The sequence below is a fragment of the Meles meles genome, chromosome 20, assembly GCF_922984935.1.
Source record: "Meles meles chromosome 20, mMelMel3.1 paternal haplotype, whole genome shotgun sequence".
Classification (NCBI taxonomy): Eukaryota; Metazoa; Chordata; class Mammalia; order Carnivora; family Mustelidae; genus Meles; species Meles meles.
In genome coordinates, this window is record NC_060085.1 from 8,649,294 (window position 1) to 8,665,886 (window position 16,593).

A 16,593-nucleotide genomic window follows, 5' to 3' on the forward strand; every position below is an offset into this window, starting at 1 on the left:
CACCTTTAAGGGACTTGCATAAGGCTGTCCTGACCAAGGGGGAAGTCACTCACTTTCAAGTCTAAATCACCAGTTTCATCTCAAAGTGTCCTTCCTCCATAACAGACCCCAGAGCACACCAGGGCGTGTCAGGCTCTCTACCTGTCTCCTGGGAGCCCAGCAGCTCTAGTCCACCTGTCCAAGGCCTCACTTTGGAACCTGGCTCCTGTTCCAGCCCTTTACCAGGACCTCCTGGATTCCTTGCCCTCAGGGCCTGGATTCCCCAAGGCCGGGTCTGTTTCTCAGACGTAGAGAATGTCTACGTTCTCATGCAGAGTGTGAGACGCACTCATACTCCGAGTATGCATACGTATACTCAATGTATCCCACGCAGACCCACCCGTGGTAGCTTCTAGAGACAGCTCTGCACAGCCTGAGTGGATGAAGGAGTGAAGGAGGAGTGGAAGACAGTGGCAGGTGAGGCGGGTGTGGATGGTGCAGTCTGGTCTGACTTCCCTGCAAGGGCTCAGATGGAGTCAGATAGTGCCTGCTGACCATCCTAGGCCATCAAAGCATCCCCCCCAGAAACAAGCAAAACCCCACTCAGTCACACCTTGACCCAAGTCTTGGTAGTGGTATTTTAATGGCTTTTGTTAGTGGCGGCGGCAGCAGGAGGAAGAAGGGGCGATGTCTAGCCACGCTCTTTCCACTGGACCAAGGCCAGGAAGGTGCGGATCTCCATGGGCTGCAGCGTGATGGCAGCGGGGTCCAGCAGAGGGGGAGAGGGCTGGGGCGTGGGGACTGGGGAGGTGCAAGAGAGAAGTGAGGGCTGCAGACCTCCTCTGCCTCACCCCTCCTCCTGCTCCTTCCCCTCGGCCTCCACAGAGCCATACACCCTCAAATCTGTACCCGGGGCCTTATTCCCAGACCCATTTTAAACTGTCTCCTAGACCCTGAATCCCATCCCCGATGTCAGGCCATCTCCCTCACACCCTCAAGCCCTACCTGAAGACCATCATGCCAACCCCAGGGGGGATGGGCATACCCCTCACCCCAGAACTAGACACCCATGGAATCCCATCCCAAAGCCTCCAGACCCACTGCTAGCTGGCACATCCCCACACCCACAACAGTCCCACACCTCCCACACAGCCCCCAGCTCCCAGGGCAGGCCCCCACCTGTGGCTGGTGTCCACTTGAGCCTGGAGGCGCCAGCCCGGAGCTGGTTGGCCGCCAGCGTGGTCTCCTGTAGGTCCGTGATGGTGAAGGCAGAGAACAGGTCCTGTAGGCAGTGGATGGGCCGGGCTCAGTGGGGACAGAGCAGGGTTTTCCCTCTCCCTGCTCTCTCTGCCTCTGTCTTGTCTCCTTCCCACTTCTGCCTTACTCACCTTCAAATCCACGGTCACCGGGGAGCTCAAGTTGCCAGAGCCCTCCCCTACAGCGAACTGGTGCTCCAAGCGCAGCAGCAGCGAGGTCCTGTCCCAGCGGGCCAGCGTGAGCAGATGTACGGAGGGAGGCAGCTCCCGGCGGAGCCCTGAGAACTGCAGAAAGGGGGTGGGGCTGAGGCGCGGTTAGGAGGCGGGGTTCTGGCACGAGGGGCGTGATTTCATGGGGGCTAAGCCAATGAGAGGATGGGCCAGACCCAGGGAAGGGCGGTGCCAGGCTAGGGGCGGGCCCGAGCCCGGAAGGGGCCAGAAGGGATCTGGCCTGAGACCCCCTGAGATAGGGCGGAGATGAAGCCCAGAGGGCGGGGCGGGGTGGGGTGGGGCTGGGGGCGGGACCTTGCAAGGGAGAGGGAAAGGAGGGAGAGGGTGGGGCCCAGTGAGCCCGCGGGAGGAGAGAGAGCTGAGGCTGTGCCAAGACCCAGAGGTGGTGGGATGGGACTCAGCAATCGGGGGACTGCAGGGTGACCCGGCTGAGGTGAGGGGGTGGGAGCAGCTTATGGCTTCCCCAGAACGAGGAAGGGGCGGGCGGAGTGGGTACCCCCTAAGGCCAGGTTCCTTGGGGTCCTATCTGGCGGCCCCACCCGCCTCACCTGCTTGAGCGGGGCGACTCCCGGGTGGTAGGGGGCGCCGCCACCGGGGGCCAGCACCACCTGCGGGGCCAGCAGCTCCTTCTCTGCCTGCAACCGGTGCCTGGTGGCAGCGACCGAAACCTTGTCGAGCAGCACGAGATGGCGCCCTCGCACCCACAGGCCCTGCCCGTCCTCCAGCAACGGCTCCCCTACGCCACGCGCATCGTCTTTCAGAAGCCTTCGGTGCACCTGGGGGGAGTGGTCAGGAGAGGGTGAGGCGTCCCTCTGGCCGATTTCTGGGCCAGAAATTTGGGTAAGGGCTTGTGGAAATTTTCAAGAGAAACTAAAGAGTGAGAAGGATGGATGCGGAGAAAGGTCTAGTGGAGGACCACCCGCACAAGTGGTGATCCAGCCCAGCAAGGGACTAGCACAGAGGGAGGTAAGGGTCTAACGGGACAGGGCAAGTGAGGGCCTGGAGGAGATGGGGAGCTAGGCAGGCACGGACAAAAGCTTGGAGTGAACTTTTCACACAGGAATGGAGGTGTCAGCTTAGTGGGGACTACACACGGAGGGGTGCACCTAGCAGACAGCAGAGAGAAACCAGCTTTCAAGGCCCCGTGGGGAGCCAGGGTGGGAACTGGCTGGGACAGGGCTCCGGCCACTCACCATGAGCTCTACAGAGCCATCCTTCAGGCTGCTGCCCCCCTGAGAGCGGTCAGTCAGCACGGTCAGCTGCGTCTTGCCATCCTGGGGGAAGGAGGGCGTGGGGAGAGTGAGGGTCCCAGTCAGCCAGCCATGGCTCCCAGGCAGGCACCATAGGGGATGGTGGAGACCACCAAGGACAGCTGAGAGATGCTAAGAATGAGAGTGACCCCCCACTATGTGGAGGGGGGCTAAGACATGGGGAGCAGGATGGGGGGTTACCCTGATGTAAATGCGGCTGTTGACTGGGTAGTAGTTTCCTGCCACTGGCTCAGTCTGGTTCAGCTTCCAGGTGGGTCGATAATCCCGCCTGGGGACGGGGAGGGCTTGGTCAAGGCTGGGGTCCAGCTCCCCTTCCCGGGGTCTATCCATGCCTCACCCCCCCTTCATCCCCTCCTTCCCACATTCAGAGGAGCAGCAGATGCCCCCACAAGCCTGGGCCCCCACACACTACAGACCACCCTGCTACCCCCCAGTCACCCCACCTCCTCTGCAGGATCTCCCGGCCGTTGCTGTCTGTGTAGAAGAGTCCATTCGTCTCCAGCACAGTGTCAAAGCGACTGATGACCTCCTTCCCCCAGCCGTCACTGGACCCGAGGGGATGGCAAGACTGTGAGCTTCCCCTATCCCACTCTGCCCTTGCCCGCACCCCCGAAGTCCCCGTGGGTGCCACTCACCCCACAGGTATTGGTCCCACTGTCCACTCCAGCTCCAGGTGCCGCTGGCCTGGGTACAGGCGAACCACCTGGGAACACCAGGCTGAGAAGTTCTGGTGCACCTCCTGCACCAAGGGTGTCTGCGGGCACGTGGGGGGGTGGGAGTCTGAGCCTTTGGACTGAGTCAGCGCTCAAGTCTGAGCCCGCACCTGCACACAGGCAAGCCCTGCGGGTACTCACCCGCTGTCAACTCACAAGGGCTGACAGCCAGGTCAGCCTCACTCATAAAATGGGAACCTGCCCCACCCGCCTCGGTGTGCTGCCCCCCATTTCCTATGTCATTTCCTAACTCTTGAGTGTGGGACGTACGCTCGCTGCCCACCATTACCCCGTCTTCCCTCCTTAGAACAGGATTCTAGCTTGGCAAGTGGCTACCTGGAATAAAGACCGTATGGTCTGGTCTTCCCTGAGGCTAGCAATAGCTGGGTGACCACGGTTTGCTCAATGGAAAATGACCAAAGAGGTGTGCGCCACGTCCCTTGCGTCTTTCCCTCTCCCACCGGCTCCAATGCCAATCCGACAGCTGGACCTTGAGCAGCCATCTTGGGCCACGAGGTCGAAGCCGAATGTTGACGAGGGCAAAACAATGAGACAGGAGAGGCCTGGATGACTCCAAAGTCACTCCCCGGGCCCTGGATGGCGCATCCAGACTTTCTGTTAGACGGAAAGAAACGTCTATCTTGTTTTAGGCACCACATCTGGGCAACTGTTACTGGAGGCAAAACTATAACCCTAATGCAGTAACCCGCGTAGGCAGAAGTTCCCCTCAACGGGACTCATGTCCAGTGTGAATCCTGCCGCTACCTGCCCTACCCCTACTCTAAGAGGAAATGTCAACGAGAAGTCCTGAGAAACCCCACAAGGGGGAGCCCCCGTTCCCAGCCAGCTGCACCCTCGGATATCCCTCCTAAGTGAGAACGGCCCAGCCCCTGTCCAAGTGTGAATGCTCGCACAGCCCCCTCAAGTATAATCCCCTCCTACCACAGACCCTTGGTGAACCTTGAAGACGCTACACCTGGTTCTCCCCATTCCTGGGGTGGGAACACCCCACTCCCAGTTTCAAAAGCTAGGATAACCCTGACGCCCACAGCAGACGTGAAAGCCTTTGTACTTGCTCCCAAGGAATGACTGTTACTCAACCAGCCGTGAACACCAGCCCTGTGGGAAGATTCTCAATATTCCCCGCAGGTCCTAACCCTCTTACCTGATAGAGATACAAACCCACACCGACGCCCTGCCCCCCCCCCCCCCCCCCCCGCACATGGCAGGCTCCACACCTCCCCCACACCCACTGGTCATTCAAGGCCCCAGACCTTCACCACGCGTGTTTGAGCCCAGTGGCTCACGATCAACGGTTGCTGGCGGTCGGGTCTGAAGATGTAGGCGCCTGAGGCCTGGCTGCTGAGGTTGTTGCCTACGCTGGCGTTGTACCTGGGGCCAGGGCAGGTTAGAGTCTGGTAAGTGACCCCAGCTCTACTCACACCCCTCTCCCTGGCCTGGTGGTCCCTCCCTCACCAGTAGAAGGCTTGGCGAACAGGCAGCAGGAGGTTCTGGTCCAGGTTCTCCAATTCCATCAAGAGTCCCGTGTCAGGGTCAAACCTAGCCCGGAGGTGCTGGGTAGAAAAGGGACAGCCAGAGGGTTAATAAGCATCATCTCATCCAAGGGCAGCTTCATCCTTCCTGGGGCTCAGGAGGAAGCCCAGAAGCTCCCCTTCCCCTCCCCCTGGCCCTATTAACAAATCCTAACAGCTCTACCTTCCACCTCCTCCTCAATCTGACCACTTCTCACCATTTCCATGACCTTCTGGGACTAGTGCAGGGGACCTCTTCCAGACTCCCTCCCCCAGTCAGTTCCTCCCGCCGTGGCCACCAGAGGGCGCCAGTGACACCCTAAATACCATCCCAGCCGGTCAGCTTGGGCCCCTGGGCTGACTCAGGCTGACCAGGGCATCTGATTAAGGAATCATAGTGCCACCACCCAGCAGACTTTTAGGGGCCAACAGAAATATGTCAATTTTCATTTCTTTCAGAATCAGAAGAAAATGTAAATGCAAGAATAATGAATATTTTACACTTGTCTTCTACAGCCACCTGCTCATGAAATACGATCGTCACCTTTTTATTTTTTCGGACGGAAAAAGAGACCCAAAAAGGCAAAAAAAAAAAAAAAAAATGCTAGGGCCCATTACAGCCTTAATGCAGTCCTGTTTCTGACGTGGCTCCTTCGAAGTAAAGCCCAAGTCTTGTCCCTCAAGTCCCGCTGAGTCTGACCTGTCACCCGACACCTGCCCCCTTTAGCCTGGGGGGGGGGGTTCCTGGGACACTCCCCACCCTTCTGCCTGAGGCCTCTTGCTTCTGCTGCTTCCGGTCCACCTGGATCCTTCTCCCCCACCCCACATGGCCACGTGACTCCCTCCCTCAGGGCCTCATTTAATTCGTAACCCCTACCACCATCAGCCCTTACTGATCAGTCATAATAACACTGGATCCTCACAGTCCCAGGAAAGGCCACTGAGACTCAAAGGGAGGTGGTCACTACCATAGGGCACTGGTGACTAGACCATGAACCCAAGACCCCCCGATCCAGAGTCCACGCAGCTCACTATGACACCTCGAATTTGTCACGGGGGGAAGGGAGGGGCATCTGAACGGAGTCTCACCTCATTTTGGATGGCCAAGTCATGCGACCAGGACTTCTGGGATCTGGGGTGGCGGTTGTGGGCGTGAAGGCTTCGGCCAGGTACCTGGGTTACTGAGTAGACGCTGAAGCCCAGGGCAGGCACTGAGGCCGAGAATAGCAGCTCCGAATTGTCTGAGCTCGGATTTATCACCACCTTGGGGAAGGGAGGAGGGAGACTGAGTCGAGAGGCTGTAAGTCCACATACTGAGCTGTACGTAAAGGGTCGTGTCAAACTCCAGGAGGGGAATGAGCCCGAGATGGGGAGAAGAAATACAGGTGTTGGCCAGGGAGGACGGAGTGTCAAATTCTGAGTTCAAGATTGCAGAGAAGATTCATAAAGTGCGGGGGGGAAACACTTTGGGGTGCAGAGACTGTGGGAGAAGGGGAAGTGAGGGAGGAAGTAGGGAAGGAAATCTGTGAAGCAGGGGAATGAGGGAAAGGCAGGATCTAAGGGAGGAAAAGATTCACAGGTAAAGGGCTTCCAGGACAAGGGAAATAAGCCAAAAATTTTTTTTAAAAATTCGGGGTGCCTGGCTGGATAAGTTGGTAGGGCGGGTCCCTCAGTCTCAGTGTTGTAAGCTGGAGCCCCACACTGGATGTGGAAATTACTGAAAAAATATTTAAAAATTAAAAATTTTTAAAGATTTTATTTATTTGACAGAGAGATCACAAGTAGGCAGAGAGGCAGGCAGAGAAGGGGGAAAGCAGGTTCCCTGCTGAGCAGAGAGCCGGATGCGGGGCTCAATCCCAGGACCCCAGGATCATGACCTGAGCGGAAGGCAGAAGCTTAACCCACTGAGCCACCCAGGTGCCCCCAAAATAAAATATTTTTTAAAAATTCATGAGGAGACATTAAAAAGGGAGAGATTGCCTGAGAGGCAGGGCAGGGGGGTGAGGGCAATGGGGGGAGAGGATGTTTCCAAGGGGGTAGGATGTTAAGGGGCAGAAAAAGAAAGTACTAGGCACAAGCTGTTGATGGAGGGAAAGGTATTCACGAAAAAGAGTGACCCGAGAGAGAGGGAGGTGTCCATGGGAGGAGGTATCCACGGAGGGAAACGTTGCCATGGGATGGGGTAAGGTGGGAGGCTGAAATCCCCAGGAGGAGCTGTACAACGCAGGAGGTACTCATGCGGGTGGTACTCATAGGAGAAAAACTTGTTGAAAGGACTTACGTCGCTGGGCACAACTGTGCCATTTGGATCCCTCACGTCGAAAAAGTGTTCGCTGACTGGCAGCCGCACCATCCAATCCACTTTCCGCCCCAAGGGGTTATAAATGATCACTTGGAACTGGTGTGGGAGGGCCAGAAGGGGCATGGGTCACAGCAGGCCTTCTTGAAACCCACCCACCACACGCGGCCATGTCCTTGGGTGCTCCAAGACCCCATGGGGTGCTTTGGTCTCTCCCACCCCAGCTACACTGCCCCCCAGCGGACCGATCCTCCCAATCAATTTCACAACCAGCAAGTACCTCGAGAGCCACTCAGTCGGAGCCCCGCCTGCACTGGCGCCGCCCCCAATGTCCTCAGTTTCTAGTGCTGTCCCACCCACCTGCCTCCCTGCCCCGCCCCTCCAGCCTGAGCCCGGCTCACGCTCTTCGCTGTCTGGCTGAGCGGACAGACACTGATGTTGAGGTTGCGGCAGTAAGTGAAGTCCTCCTTGGAGCCGCTGAGCCGCGCCAGCGCATTGCTCAGGAGAACCTGTGGGAGGGAGCATAAAGGTCCATGGGTCAGCTCTGGACTCCCACCCAGGTCTTCCGTCTGTCCCCTTCCAGACCCCGCCCATGAGTGCTTCTAGGTTCCACCCCATTTCTGTCTCCGCCTCTCTCATCCCAGGCCCCGCCCCATAAGGCAGCTTAGACCACCCACTGCTTTGACCACGCCTCTTCCTGTCTCCGCCCTTTCGTTCTATACCGGCCTCTCCCAAGCCCCACCCCTTCCCCGGCCCCACCCCGCACACCTCGCAGGGCCCCCAGCCGGCTGCAAGCTGGCGCGCGTAGTCATTGGCCACATGCTGCCGGGAGGTGCCGCTGACCGCGTCGTGATGCTGGAGCACCGCCATCGCCTCATCTGCAGGCAGACGGTGAACAGGGTGGGTCTCCACGGGACTCTCAGTCCCGACCCCAAGGAGACGGGAAAGACAGGGTCCCCAGGAGCTTTATGAAGGGACTCAATGGGGGTGGCCGAGGGTGTGTGTCCAGCTTCGGACACACCCCCGTCCCCTCATCGTCTCAACACCTACTGAGGGGTGCACTGTCTCCTGAGCCATAGGGTCCCACGTTGGCTGCCGGACCCGCCAGTGCCTCCAGTTGGTTGCACACCTGGGGACAGAGGGGCTGTATTAGGGCCCCGGCCCTGTTGGGACCCCTGGGCGCTCCTCGAGCCCAGGGCCCACTCACCTGCAGAAAGTTGTAGCTGAGGCGCTCGTAGCGTTTGAGGGCCGGCCGGCTGGAAAAGTAGCCAGTCCAGAACTTGTAGGGGCCGTCGGCGTAGGGAAAGAAGTCGTCCTGCTTTACAGACCTGCAGCGGCAGAGGCATTGAGGGCAGGGTCACGACCCAAAGGGCAGGCCAACCCCCCCAAGCTCCCATTTCCCCCAAATACCAGGTGAGGTTGGCCTTGTTCAGCTCCCAGAGGTAACAGGCGGGAGTGGAGTAGAGAACATTGACGCGGCTCCCGTTGGCCTGCTGCTGGGGGGAGGTGTCCGTGTGTGAGCCCTCGGGAGTCCGCACCTTCCCAGGGGTCCCACAGGTGTGCACACACATCCTCACGCACGGGAGCGCACCTTCATCATGCGGTGGGTTCAGATTCTCTTAGTACACATTTTGAGTGCAAACCAATGGCCCAGTGTGAGACTGGGTTTTGGCAGCAGCTCAATATTACCAGCATGGAAAGGATTTCACGGATGCAAGAATAAACCTGAAATTTTTTTTTTTAAAGATTTTATTTACCTGACAGAAAGAGAGAGGGAAGACAAGCAGGGGGAGTGGGAGATGGAGAAGCAGGCTCCCCGCGGAACAGGGAGCCCCACGCAGGGCAGATCCCAGGACCCTGAGATCATGACCTGAGCTGAAGGCAGACCCTTAACGACTGAGTCACCCAGGCGCCCCTAAACCTGAAATTTTTACTAAACCTTTTTTTCATTCCAATTTTATTTTTAAAATATCTGGTGGGGGCGCCTGGGTGGCTCAGTTGGTGAAGCGTGGGACTCCTGCTTTGGGCTCAGGTCATGATCTTAGGCTCAGGAGATGGGCCCTGCCTAAGGCTCTGCAGTCAGCATGGAGTCTGCCTGAGATTCTCTCTCCTCCTCCCTCTGTCCCTCCCCTGCTCACCCCTCTAAATAAATAAATAAATAAAATATTTAAAAATTTTTTTTTTGGTGAAGGGGCACCTGGCTGGGTCAGTGGGTTAAGCCTCTGCCTTCAGCTCAGGTCATGATCTCAGGGTCCTGGGATCGAGCCCCACATCAGGCTCTCTCTCAGCCTGCTTCCCTTCCTCTCTCTCTGCCTGCCTCTCTGCCTAATTGTGATCTGTCTGTCAAATAAATAAGATCTTTAAAAAAAGTTTTTTTGGTGGAAAAACTAAATATGACATTATAGGCTGCAGTCATCATTTCTCACCAATGTCACATTATTGCTCAACGACACCACTGTTAGAATGAACAGAGTCCTTCAGCTGCGGGAGGTGAAGGAACAAGAAGGCGACCTCCTCCCTGAAGAAAAAGATGTTTGTTCGGCTTGTGTTGGGAAGCCAGTGCCTGGTACACTGTAGGTGCTCACTAAACACTTGAGTGAATGGAGGGAAGTGAATGGGACTACATGCCTCTACGTACAGCCACAGGTCTACCCCTGCACACACAGTCACGTACACAGTTTTACACACACACACACACACACACACACACACACACACAGGATTCGCTCTGCAACCAACCACTTGCTTCTTCAACATGCTCAGGATTTCAGGCACAATCTAGAAACAGAGCCCAGCCGCACTCTCCCGGAATCCACAGGCAAGTGCAGGAGAGATACTGAACGGACAATTTGTTACTATCAGCCTGGATGTGACCTCGTAGGTCTCTGTGGGGACTGTGCACACAGAGGAAAAGGCAAGAGCTCCACCTGCGTTTGGTGAAGGCTTCCTGGAGGAAGAAACATTGCAGCTTGCATGTTAAAGGAGAAGCAGAAGGTGTTCGGCCCCAAATAACAGTCATGAGCAAACGCCGTAATACTGATTATTGATCTGGCCCTGTTCTACGGATCTGTGTAAATGAACTCATTAAACCCCAACAGCCTTGGGGCGCCTGGGTGGCTCAGTGGGTTAAAGCCTCTGCCTTCGGCTCAGGTCATGATCCCAGGGTGCTGGGATCGAGCCCCGCATCGGGCTCTCTGCTCCGCAGGGAGCCTGCTTCCCTTCCTCTCTCTCTGCCTGCCTCTCTGCCTACTTGTGATCTCTGTCTGTCAAATAAATAAATGAAATCTTTAAAAAAAAAAACACAAAACCAACAGCCTTATCAGGTGGAAGCCACCATTGTGCCCATTTTCTAGATTGGAAAACTAAGGCGGAGTGCTGAAGATTTCTCAGGGTCGCAGGACCACTAAGTGGCAAGCTATGGACTTGCAGTACAGGACTGTACTTCTAACAGAATGCAGTAGGCAGAGGAGTGGTCGGGGCAGGAGAAAACCTGTGGCAGCTCGGGACCACGATATTCACAGAAGAAAGTGCTCAAGATGTCCGGGGCTCCTCCGGGTCACGGGGAGGACTGGGAAATGTCTTTGGGAAGGCCTTGGTGATGTCCCTGACGGTGTTTTGGGTGAAAGAGCGGTGCCGGGGTAAGTGGAAGGTGAGGACGTGGAGACTGCCAGCAGACAGCTCTGAGGATAGAACTGAAGGGAAGGACATTTCAGATTTGAGAGGCCCAAGGATGTCTGAGTCCTGGTGCCCAGAACCCAGTAGGTTACAGGGCAAAGGGAAATTAAGGTTGCAAATGGAGTTCCGGTTCCTGACCACCTGACCTTAAAACAGCTTATCCTGGATGATCTCTGTAGGGCCAATGTCATCACGAGTCTTTAAAAGTGGGGGCGCCTGGGTGGCTCAGTGGGTTAAAGCCTCTGCCTTCGGCTCAGTTCATGGTCCCAGGGTCCTGGGATCGAGCCCCGCATCTGGCTCTCTGCTCAGCAGGGAGCCTGCTTCCTCCTCTCTCTCTGCCTGCCTCTCTGCCTACTTGTGATCTCTCTGTCAAATAAATAGATAAATTAAGTCTTTAAAAGTGGAAGAGAGGGGGCGCCTGGGTGGCTCAGTCAGTTAAGTGTCCAATCCTTGATTTCAGCTCAGGTCATGATCTCAGTGGCTTGAGATCCAGCCCCACCCACATCTGGCTCGTGCTTATTAGCGAGGAGTCTGCTTGAGATTCTCTCTCTCCCTCTGCCCCTCCACGTGCTGGCCTGCACACTCTCTCTCTCTCTCCAAATAAATAAATAATTTTTTTAGAAAAACAGAGAGGAAAGAGGGAGTGAAAGAGATGTGATGATAGACTCAGGCAGAGAGCTGCTGCGTGGCTGGCTGGCAAGACAGGGACAGGGAGGCATGAGTCAAGGAATGCAGGAGGCTTCTAGAAGTTGGACACGGCAAGGACATTTTCCCCAAGAGCCTTAGGAAGGAACCCAGCCCTGCTGACATCTTGATTTTTAACCCACTGAGAACTGTGTCTGACTTCTGGCCTATAAAACCATAAGATGATATATTTCTGTTGTTTCCAGCTGCTACGTTTGTTGGTCATTTGTTAGAGTAGCAAGAGAAAGCTAAGAGAGCATGCCCTGGGATGCATGTGACCCAAAGGCCAAGGGTCGAAGCACACTCATTCCCACGAGCTGGCACTCCTACCTGGGCGTTGACCAGCTGGATGAGCCGGTCAAGGTTCTTGAACCACATGTTGGCATTCTCATACTGGAAGTCTGAGCCCATGGTCATTATGGTGTGATTAGTGCGGTAGTACTTGCCCTGTAGGGGGAATGGAGAATTCCTCAGGCCAGGGTGTCCTGGACCACCCCTGTGACCACATGGTCGTGGTACAAATACAGTCAAGCCTGTGGGTGTGCAGTGCTCAGCTGGTTGAGCACCTGACTCTTGGTTTTGGCTCAGGTCGTGATCTCGCGGTCCTGGGATCGAGCCCCTCATTGGGCTCCACACTCAGCTGGGAGTCGGCTTGAGGAGTCTCTCTCCCTCTCTCTCTGCCCCTCCCCCTGCACCATCAAGCTCTCTCTCTCTAAGATAAATAAGTCTTGGGATGCCTGGGTGGCTCACTCAGTTAGGCATCTGCCTTCAGCTCAGGTCATGATCCCAGGGTCCTGGGATCGGGCCCTGCACTGGGTTCCCTGCTCAGCGGGGAATCTGCTTCTCTCTCTCCCTCTGCCCCTCCACCCCTGCTGTGTGCACTCACTCTTGCTCTCTCTCTCTCCCAAATAAAATCTTTAACAAATAATAAGTAAATAATTTTTTAAAAAAGAAGTATGGGGGCACCGGGGTAGCTCAGTGGGTTAAGCCTCTGCCTTCAGCGCAGGTCATAGTCTCAGGGTTCTGGGATCAAGCCCCGTGTCAGGTGCTCTGCTCAGCTGGGAACCTGCTTCCCTCTCTTTCTGCCTGCCTCTCTGCCTACTTGTGATCTCTCCCTCTCTCTGTATCAAATAAATAAAATCTTTTAAAAAAACCAACCAAACAAACAGAAACCAAGTGTGGGCGCACACAGAGGAATGGAGTGGGGAGGGGAAGTGGGTGATGGGGAAGCACAGGGACACCTGTGAAAATAGCCTCACGCTGTTGAGTACTCTTCTGGGGCCCAGACGAGGGCACTACAGCACTGTGCCATGCTGTCTCATGACCTTGGTGAGCATTTGGGGCAACAAAGGGGTGTCTGTAGTCTTCTAACCAGAAATGCACACAAATCTGGGATGGGATCCTGGTAACGGTGAATGGAACGGTACCTTCCTCCAAGGGCGATGAGGAGGTGTTAGGGAATGCCTGCGCCATGCAAAGGGCCCAGTGCATCATGAACACGAGTCTCACGGGCTCTGCACAGTAGGCTTACCTGGGCAGTGGCCAAATGTAGGAAGTAATCGACCAACTCCTTGGCATTGTACTCGGGGCTGCGCGGGTCCTCCACAAAGGGCTTGTCAGCGCACAGCGTGTCCCAGCACAGTTTCTCCGGTGGGTTGTACATATTGGGGAGCACACCTGCATGCCACACCAGGCTCAGCACCCTGGACCTGCCCTGGGCTCAAAGCCTGCCATGCGCCCCACACCCCAGGAGGGACCTCAGAATTTGCAGGGCCCCGTGCAAAGTGCAAATGCTGGGTCCTTGTTCATAAATTATTAAGAGTTTCGGGAAGAGGACAAGAGAGTATAAAAGCACACCCAGGGCCCTCTGAGCATGGTCCCAGGTCCCATGGCCCTGGGGCCAGCCCTGCCCCCATCCTACCCCCTTACTGGTAAAGAGGTCGGCCACTGGGGGTTTCAGGCTGGCACTAGCCCGCCAAACCTGCTCCATCTCTTGCTTCTCCTTCCGCACGCTCTTATCTTGATAATCCAGACGCCCGAAGAAGAAACCGTCAAAGCCCATCTGGAGGTGGGGATGGATGAGGACTGGGATCAGAGGGCAGGAGAAGTGGGGGTCCAGTCCTCTCCCCACCAACCACCAGTCCCCTCAGCGTGGGAGGGTAGGGTCAGAGCACAGTTAGAAAAAGCAGGTCTGAAACCAGAAAGGGTTTCAGCTCACTTTGGAGCTGGGGAAAGGTCCGGTGGCACTGAGGGAGGGCTGGGATGGGTGAGTGCGACGTAGAACAGCCCTCCACCTTCCCCACCCCGGAAAGGGCCTGACTCAAGGCTTTCCTCCTTAAGCAACCTGAGAATGGAAGGGATTAGAGAATGGAAAAGGAACGCCATCATGGCAAAGACTGGGAAGCCTGTTGAAGAGCTGGGCAGGCCTCCACCTACCACCGGAGAGGACCGGGGATCATAGCAAATGGGGTGGGGCCAGAGCTCCAATGAGGGGCAGGTGTGAGACCCCGGAAGAGCCAGCCGGAGTGGGGTCAGCCCGGGCAGAGGCAGAGCGGAAAGGTAGGGGGGAGTGGGGAAGGGGCTACTAATGGGATTCACAGCTCACCCAAGGGGCAGGGCCTCAAGGGGCCAGAGGGCCAGGGGACAAGGCCTGGTCCAAGTGAGCTTGCAGGGATGGGCGGGGCTTGAGCAGCCAAGGGAGGAGCGAGGAGCGAAGCTGGGCAATCACCTACCTGTGCAAACAGGGAGGCCTGCTCCCGAGAGTGACCGAAGGGGTCAATGTGCCAGGCCACACGGGGGCGCCCATCTTTGCCAAACGTGTTTTCCAGGAAGCGCAACCCAAGTGTCATCTGGTCTATGATGGCTCCGTAGTGGGTGGCTGCCTCATCGTTCATCACCCAGCCACCGTTGGCAAACTCCAGGCGTCCTGTGCCAGGAAGGGCAAAGTCTGGGTGGACTGTCAGGGCCAGGACTGGGGCCAGGGGTGGCAATGCAGGGGATATAAAGGCCCGCCTGCAAACCCAGGCCGGGAGGGAGAAGAGGGGTCACTCCTAGGCCAGTGTAGGCAGATATGGAACAGAGAGCCCCCTGCATGGCAGGCTTCCCTGAGGTTCTCCTGGAGGTAGGGCCCTGCGGGATGTATAGGAGTTCTACAGCTGAAGGGACATTCCAGGCAGGCAGAGCCACAGGCACATGCAGACTGCAGGGGACGTGACAAAATCTCAAAAGCTGGAGGGTCAGAAACAGAAGCGAGCTGGGCTTCCTCTTTTCACTCCCTTCAGGCAGGCTCACCCTGGCGGACGAGCTTCCGCACAACTTCCTGTGTTGCATTTGTCTGCTGGTGCCACCAACGGGAGAAGAAGGCAATCTCCACGTAGATGAATCGGCGGGTGGGCTCCATCAGCAGGGAAGAGATGACTGAGTCTAGAATGTACTGCACCCCCGCGTGCTGGACGTCGTTCTGGACTGTGGACACAGGGGTCGGGAACAAATGAGCCAAGGGGGGACATTCTTAGACACAGGAGCCCTCCCAATGTCCAGGACCCACAAAGGATCTGAAGGGCTCAAAGGGGCCAAGGGAAAGTCCCCCTGCTCTACTCACTGCCATAAAAGTACTGGTCCACAGTCTTGAGCCAGCCCACATCGTCATGCGTGTGGGCCACCAGGTGCACGTTGAGCATGTCCGGATGCACCACGGGGCACGTCTGCACAGGGACCCCAAATACACACATCCTGTCAGTTACACCGGGGTTAAGAAGCAGGATGGGGTCGGGGGGGTGGAGTGGAGGCACAACATAGGTGTTGATCTAGAGGCGAGTGACCCAGAGAAACCCTGCAAGGCCCTTCCAGGGAGGACGCTGCAGAGTTGGGCATACAGATACAACTCCCACTTGACACGACCCCTTAGGGCAGCTCTCATTCACACCCTGGGTTAATCGTAACAGTAGTAGCAAACGTTTATTAGGCATTTGCAAGTAGCAAGCAGCTTGGGGGCAGTATTATCTCATTTTCAGATGAGAGCACTGAGGATCAGAGTGGCTAAGTAACTTGCCCCAAGTCACGCGGCCAGGAAGTCAGGGAGCCTGACTGGAATTCCAGGCAGGCTGACTTCAGGGTCCCAACTCTCAAGCCATCCCCCCGCCCCCACATACACACATACACAGTTAAGTGCATGCATGCAAACTCCAGACAAGCCCACTCACAGAAGGAAGGAAGCAGGTACGGAGATCCCTATTCTCAGACTCACACAGCCAGACCTTTCAATGACGCAAAGCCTGCCTTCAGACCACACTGTCATATTAACAACCATTCACTAGGCACCCACAGAACACACCCACCCACACCTCCGGACCCTACTCGGAGGGCTTCGCTCCAGTTTGTGTACGCTTCCGCTCCCGGGCCGCGCTCACCTCGTATCCCGCGGCCCGAGCGCCGGGCGCCGCCACCAACAACAAAAAGAGGAAGGAGAGAGGCGGGAGCGGTGGCTGCCGCGCGCGGGAGCTCGTCTTGGGCCCTGCCGCGCCCCGGCCGCCACCGCCAGCGCGGACCCCCGAAGGCCCCGCGTCGGCGCCCATGGCTCCGCCGCCGCCGCAGCCGCCGCCGCCTCCAGGGGCTTCCCGGGCCCTGCAAAGGCAGGGCAAACACCCCGCCCCCAGAACCCTACCTAGCCAATGGCTGCTGGCGGGGGCGGGGCCAGGGTGCTGCCCTGCGCGTCAAGGAACTGAGCCCTCTGTTCTGGCTAGCCCCTGGGGACACTAGGAGTGTGGGGAGGCGTTTGGCGTGCCCACCCTTGGTTGCTGGTTTAGCCAGGGGAGCCTTTAATATCTCACCGCCTCCGAGTGGCCCTTTGTCCCCGTGGACGAAAAGGCTTCAGATTTTCCTCCGGGTATAGTTTGCTTAGGAGGTAAGGATGTGTGCTGGGATCCTACGACGTCCCGTTGGTCTTCAGGGCTA

The 16,593-nt window shown here is 56.9% G+C and overlaps 1 protein-coding gene across 2 annotated transcripts; it reads right to left on the reverse strand.

Moving 5' to 3' along the window:
• Nucleotides 1-603: 603 nt before the first annotated feature.
• MAN2B1 (mannosidase alpha class 2B member 1) lies at nucleotides 604-16,264 on the reverse strand. Of its 2 annotated transcripts, none has more exons than XM_045991043.1 (24): nucleotides 16,050-16,264; nucleotides 15,242-15,344; nucleotides 14,932-15,105; nucleotides 14,373-14,566; nucleotides 13,570-13,702; nucleotides 13,172-13,317; nucleotides 11,971-12,087; nucleotides 8,692-8,774; nucleotides 8,489-8,609; nucleotides 8,332-8,410; nucleotides 8,050-8,159; nucleotides 7,683-7,790; nucleotides 7,264-7,380; nucleotides 6,072-6,245; nucleotides 4,927-5,024; nucleotides 4,725-4,842; nucleotides 3,373-3,491; nucleotides 3,181-3,282; nucleotides 2,918-3,005; nucleotides 2,660-2,740; nucleotides 2,015-2,242; nucleotides 1,368-1,520; nucleotides 1,159-1,261; nucleotides 604-780 (listed from the first exon to the last, which is right to left on the reverse strand). In XM_045991043.1, the coding sequence occupies exons 1-24, from the start codon at nucleotides 16,212-16,214 to the stop codon at nucleotides 671-673; spliced, it is 3,024 nt and encodes a 1,007-aa protein (XP_045846999.1). In that variant the 5' UTR covers nucleotides 16,215-16,264; the 3' UTR covers nucleotides 604-670. The 2 variants fall into 2 exon arrangements, with proteins under 2 accessions (XP_045846999.1, XP_045846997.1); XM_045991041.1 differs by having other exon boundaries at nucleotides 8,692-8,777.
• Nucleotides 16,265-16,593: the final 329 nt, after the last annotated feature.

Excerpts from the sequence above, each read along its gene's own strand:
- MAN2B1 (XM_045991041.1), bottom strand. The coding sequence starts at position 16,214 with ATGGGCGCCGACGCGGGGCCTTCGGGGGTCCGCGCTGGCGGTGGCGGC. Across the intron at positions 12,088-13,171 it reads TACATTTGGCCACTGCCCAG|GGCAAGTACTACCGCACTAA; the intron begins GTAAGCCTACTG and ends TTCCCCCTACAG. Across the intron at positions 7,381-7,682 it reads TCAGCCAGACAGCGAAGAGC|TTCCAAGTGATCATTTATAA; the intron begins GTGAGCCGGGCT and ends CTCCCACACCAG.